This window comes from Lactuca virosa, chromosome 4, assembly GCF_052849685.1.
Source record: "Lactuca virosa cultivar CGN04683 chromosome 4, Lactuca_virosa_CGN04683_v6, whole genome shotgun sequence".
Classification (NCBI taxonomy): domain Eukaryota; kingdom Viridiplantae; phylum Streptophyta; class Magnoliopsida; order Asterales; family Asteraceae; genus Lactuca; species Lactuca virosa.
Genome location: NC_136429.1, coordinates 338,860,305 through 338,865,413, shown reverse-complemented (window position 1 = coordinate 338,865,413; position 5,109 = coordinate 338,860,305). Strand labels below are relative to the sequence as shown.

Below are 5,109 nucleotides of genomic sequence, written 5' to 3'. Positions count from 1 at the left end.
TTTTTTATATGTTGTTTCCGTAAATCATTATAAAAGTGAGGGTTTCAGTTATTACGTTTTGTTAATGAATATTTAAAGTTTTCATTCGAATTACGTACATGCGCATGAGTGTGCGTTGATCAAAGACTTTCCATGCATGTGGAACTATCTCTTTCGAGAAAGAAGCATTTCATTAGAATTAATTTGAATCAATAAATAACGGGCTATTTGACAATTTCCATAAAGCCGCAAGAAATTAATTGACACTTTGAGTAATATATAAGAGGATCTTGATTCTAATCCCCTCCTTCAATTCTGCACATTGTCAAGGCAGTGGCTTTTGGTTGTGAGCATGGTGATGACGAGGACGACCATGATGGTTTGTCTTAGAGGGACCATGATGGTTTGTCTTAGAGGAACGACCTTTAATATGATCAAGTTGGAGTTTATGATTTTTGCCGGAAGGAACATTTTCAGATGCAATTCTTAGCAAATGAGACAACGTGCTCATGGCTTGAGATTGCTGAGAAATGATGTTGCTTGTTGATGGATTTTCTGACAAGGTTATTTCATATCCATCGCAGTAAGAACCCATTCCATCCGCCATAAGCTGCCACACTAAACCACCACCAACAGTTCCTCCAGTTCTGGCCATCATATAAATGTTTCTATAAACAGCATTCAAGTACGAGTCCCTTTTGTTAATGTTATATTCTGGATCTTTGCTAGACTTCCCAAATTCAGCAATCACAAGTGGTTTCTTAAGGATAGTTTTTGAATCCTGGTAATGACTCCACATCCATCTTTGCATAAATGCCATTTGTGACTCTTCATTTTGTCCAGACAACCTGTAGCATAACCAAAATATGAATAGTTACCTGAAATACCCTCTTTTAGTTGCATATATGGCTTTTTTCTATTTATAGATCATGAATGCTCTTGTTTAATGTTATTGAAAATATTACCATTGATCAGGATATGCATGTATGGTGGCAAAATCGATTCCCCTAACAAGATTATTGCTGATGAAATCAGTTCCAACTTGGTAACCGGGGTTTATCTGCTTTCGTTCAGGCATTGTGTCACCATAAAACCCTTCCATGCCAACCTCCAATAGATGGTGTCTATCCAATGATTTGACGAACGAAGCCATTTCTTGAACCCAAACCTGCAACGAAATGTATGTCGTGGTCAGAATTTATATATAAATTACAATTCCTTATAACATATATTAATGTTTAAAGATTCTTGTAATTTATATCTTTACATGCAGTCACTTACATTAACTGTTCTTCCAGAGTAATCAGCCTGGCAGCGGGGCTCGTTTATGAGTTCCCATGCCATGATTGTGGTGTCGTCACGATATGCGACCCTGGTGATAGTATTCACCCTTGTTATAACTCTCTGCATGCAGTCATCGTTATGCATATAAGTTGGGTATGAAAACACAAGTTAGGTCGATATATAAAAAATAAAACATTATTGATGTTGATTCTACAACTTTTTCTCAACAATTGATGCTGTTGAAGGCTTACTTGGACATGGTTCTTATAATACCCTTTTACTATTGGGTTGGTATAGAAATCGTCGTCACTGTTGATCTGAATGCCAGAACTTCTTGCCCAGTTTACGTATTGTTGTCTCCCTCCAAAGTCTTTGTAATTGTTAACAAAACTTAATATTAACCGAAGACCATATTTTCTTGCTTCTGCCACGACGAAATCTAGTCCCTGCGCTCAAACCAAACCCACGTTTAATGTAAGAACACCATATATACAATATGAAGGAAAGCATGATCAAAACTAGCTAAGAAACGTGTTTGTTGATACCTGAAAAACACGTTCGTCGTACGCTCCTGGTGAAATCTGGAGAGCTTTGTCGCCACCATCAGCAAAAGCCCATGTTCGGCATACAGAAAGACCTGCATTTGCAGCATCTTGTAGGACTTGAGTAACTTTCATCCTCTCGCTTGGATCAGTGGCTACATTCATCATCCAATACGCATTAAAACCATTAAATAGAAAAGGGGACCCATTGAGAACAAAGTTAGGTCCTTTGGTTCGAACAAAGCCGCTTCCTTTACCCCTGTGAACCCTAGCTTCACAAACAGAGACAAGAAGTGCCATGTATAGAACCACAAGAGCGCTCCATGAAAGATGGGAATTTCTGATGAATGAAGCCATTGCTGGTCGAAGGTCTGAATGCATAAGCTGTTGGGAAACGATGCTATATATAATGGGTCGTAGGTAAAGAAGTTTGCTAAATATAGAAATCGAAAAAATATTTGATGAAAGGCAAGAGAGCAGGAATTGAGCCTCGTTTTCGTGTGTTACAAGATGGGCATTACGGCGGTTATAATATTAATATTAATAAGAAAATGACTTATGGGACAAGCAAGTAACGAACCATTGTTGTATCGTATATATGGATGTATAGATGTGAATTTGTTAACCAATTCTGGTATATACCGTTCGTTTCAGTTTTATTCGATATATAACGTCAGCCGGTTAAGGAAAGTAAATTACCTCATTTTCAAAGTAAAAAAAAAAGTTATTTAATACATATATGCTTGATTCTTTGGTACAATTATGAGTTTCCAACATCTTACCATAGAAAATATATAAGTTATAAGAGATGACAAAAACGTAGAAACTATGGTTAGAAGGAAGGATAGTCTGTTAGTGGTTTGAAACGCTAAACGTCATTTGAAGAAAAACATGCAACATGGATACTCCCTTTTTCTTTATATTTTTGAATACCAAAAATAGTAAATGCAAACAAGTAGGATTTCCATGTGTGTGGTTTTCCAATTGACATGGGTGACCTCTTGCACCAAAATTTGCATGTTAGTTTGGTGTCGTCTTTTATTAGGGATTTTTTTTTAATTGATTCTAAACTGCCTTTAGAAAGTTCGAATCCAAATCTACTTAACTAGATGAACCCCTCGACTTAGATCTTAGTAAATCGCCATATTGAGCCTCTCGCCCGCTTCTTCTCGATCAAACACCATCTAATAGGAAGAGTAGAGATACTTACTCTTATACCTGAGGTATTTTGACAACTAAATCCCCTATCTGATTAATAATCCTTTCATTTAAGCCACATGTTCACCTAGAAGCTTGGTCGACACTCACGTTTAAAACTAACACCATTTTTTTAAACTTCTAAATGTTGAGTCCTTATATCATGTTAAGACCAATTAACACAAATTAAGTTATCCTCTTTCAAAAAAAAAAAAAAAACAATTTTAGTTATTGTGACATCTTTAAGTCCCTTGTTACCTTCTTCACCGCTTATGGTCAAATATATTATTCAAAGTTATAATCTTCTTAAATTTTCTGAAAATTTTCAAAAATAAAGGGTGTTATAGTTACCTCCCACTTAGGATGATTTCGTCATCGGAATCACTGGAGTCCATGCCGAACTGTAGGCAACGTTTCTTCATTTTTCTTTTATTTCTCATGTAAGATTTGGTCCCGTAGAATGATTTGACTTCTTCCCGATGATCATGTTTGTCATCTTTTTGCTTAGCTTCTTAACCTTTCAATCTACAATCTTCTCGGTCGGGTTCTTCTACAAGCCTTTGTTCTCATCCATAATAACTTCCGCCAATGAAAAAATATAAACCTTGACGCCAAATAACATACATGAAGTACATTATGGATCTCATTTAGTTTGTATGGAAACTCTAAATAAATGATCTTGTTCTCCGATCCTTTCAAAAACATTCAATGGTCCAATATATCCCAGGTTCAACTTTCCTTTCATCCCAAAACTAAACAATCCTCTCTAAAATGATATCTTTCGAAACACTTGATCACCTACTTTAAATGTCATCGGACGACTCTTCAAATTTTCATAATTCATTTAACGGTTTTGGGCCTCCAATACTATTTCTTTGATAACCTCAACTTTCTCTTTTACCTTATGAATTAGGCTCAGCATCATAAACACCTTTTCCCTGGCTTACAGAAACAAGGTAGTTGTAACAACCAAAATTTTTATGTATTTGAATATACTTCGTAGAGGTTGTGGATCTAACTTTAAAGTAGATATTGAAGTACATTGATATTCAGAGAACGAAAACTTACTTAAGTTTAATATTGTTGGTATATTGTTCAAGCTTGGATATCAAAAATCATAAAATCAAGATATTTTGCAGCGGAAGACTTTTATAAAATTATATAAAATACTTGAACAAGGAGAAACAACTAAATGATCACTTTACATGAACATGCAAGATTAAATTAAACAGCAATATGAGAATTTAAGGATTTAAACCTTTGAAGCATTTGAATCCTATCGGGAGGTTTGAATGCCGATAAAGATGGGAAGAAGGTAACAAAACTTCCTCTATTGTAACGTCCCCAAAAATCATAGTAAAAATTTTCATTTTCAGAAGAATAAAAGTAGTTTCTAAATAACTAGGAGTCATTAAAAACACTGTCTCACAACATATTATAAAAGTCAGAGTATCAAAACATAGCCTCTCTTAAATCATAAGACAATTTGATAATGTGTACAATCATGCCTTTGCCTTGCCTCGATCCTCAGAAGTACCTGAAACATTTAAATCCAAAATTGTAATCCAAAGTTTAATGAGTTTCCCAAAATAACCCACACAACAGTCTACATACAATGGATGCACACAAGCCCTACATCATGAGGATGGACCAATATACGGAGCCTACAACATCCAAGACAAGCCATTGCCCTTGGGCCTACAGTATTAACTGGACCGCCCAGCAATCTTGGCCTACAACACATAGTTGGACCTCCTCAACCTAACCACAATATGTCTCCATATACAAACAACAATAACAACCAAACATAGGTATCCATAAAAGATATACCAGTCTAACAGATCACTACATGTCCTGGTTACGTCATGACCAGCTTAATTGATTCAGCTCTTAACCCTTATTTTTAGAGCTCTAAAGGTCAAATCTGGATCGATTAAGGCCATGCATGGATAAAGTTTCCAACTTTGTCCATTCTCAGTCCTCTAGAAGCCTAAATCTAAAACCCTAACTCAAAATGGACCAAATGACCTAGAAAAATCATGCAATGTTGATTTATGGCCAAGATACAAACTTTATGGTACCATAAAGTCCACGAACTAGCATAAAT

The 5,109-nt window shown here is 35.7% G+C and overlaps 1 protein-coding gene across 1 annotated transcript; it reads right to left on the bottom strand.

Moving 5' to 3' along the window:
- Positions 1 to 204: 204 nt before the first annotated feature.
- On the bottom strand, positions 205 to 2,186 carry LOC145168941 (mannan endo-1,4-beta-mannosidase 5-like). The gene is made up of 5 exons (XM_079087581.1): positions 1,809 to 2,186; positions 1,515 to 1,709; positions 1,261 to 1,383; positions 945 to 1,147; positions 205 to 827 (listed from the first exon to the last, which is right to left on the bottom strand). Exons 1-5 carry the CDS (start codon positions 2,184 to 2,186, stop codon positions 305 to 307), a joined length of 1,422 nt encoding a protein of 473 aa, XP_078943707.1. The 3' UTR covers positions 205 to 304.
- Between the last annotated feature and the right edge of the window lie 2,923 nt (positions 2,187 to 5,109).

What these genes read in the sequence shown, in the direction of transcription:
- LOC145168941 (XM_079087581.1), bottom strand. Translation starts at nt 2,186, where the DNA reads ATGCATTCAGACCTTCGACCAGCAATGGCTTCATTCATCAGAAATTCC. An exon ending in ACGACGAACGTGTTTTTCAG is followed by an intron (nt 1,710 to 1,808) that starts GTATCAACAAAC and finishes GTTTGAGCGCAG; the next exon opens with GGACTAGATTTCGTCGTGGC. An exon ending in ATTATAAGAACCATGTCCAA is followed by an intron (nt 1,384 to 1,514) that starts GTAAGCCTTCAA and finishes GACTGCATGCAG; the next exon opens with AGAGTTATAACAAGGGTGAA.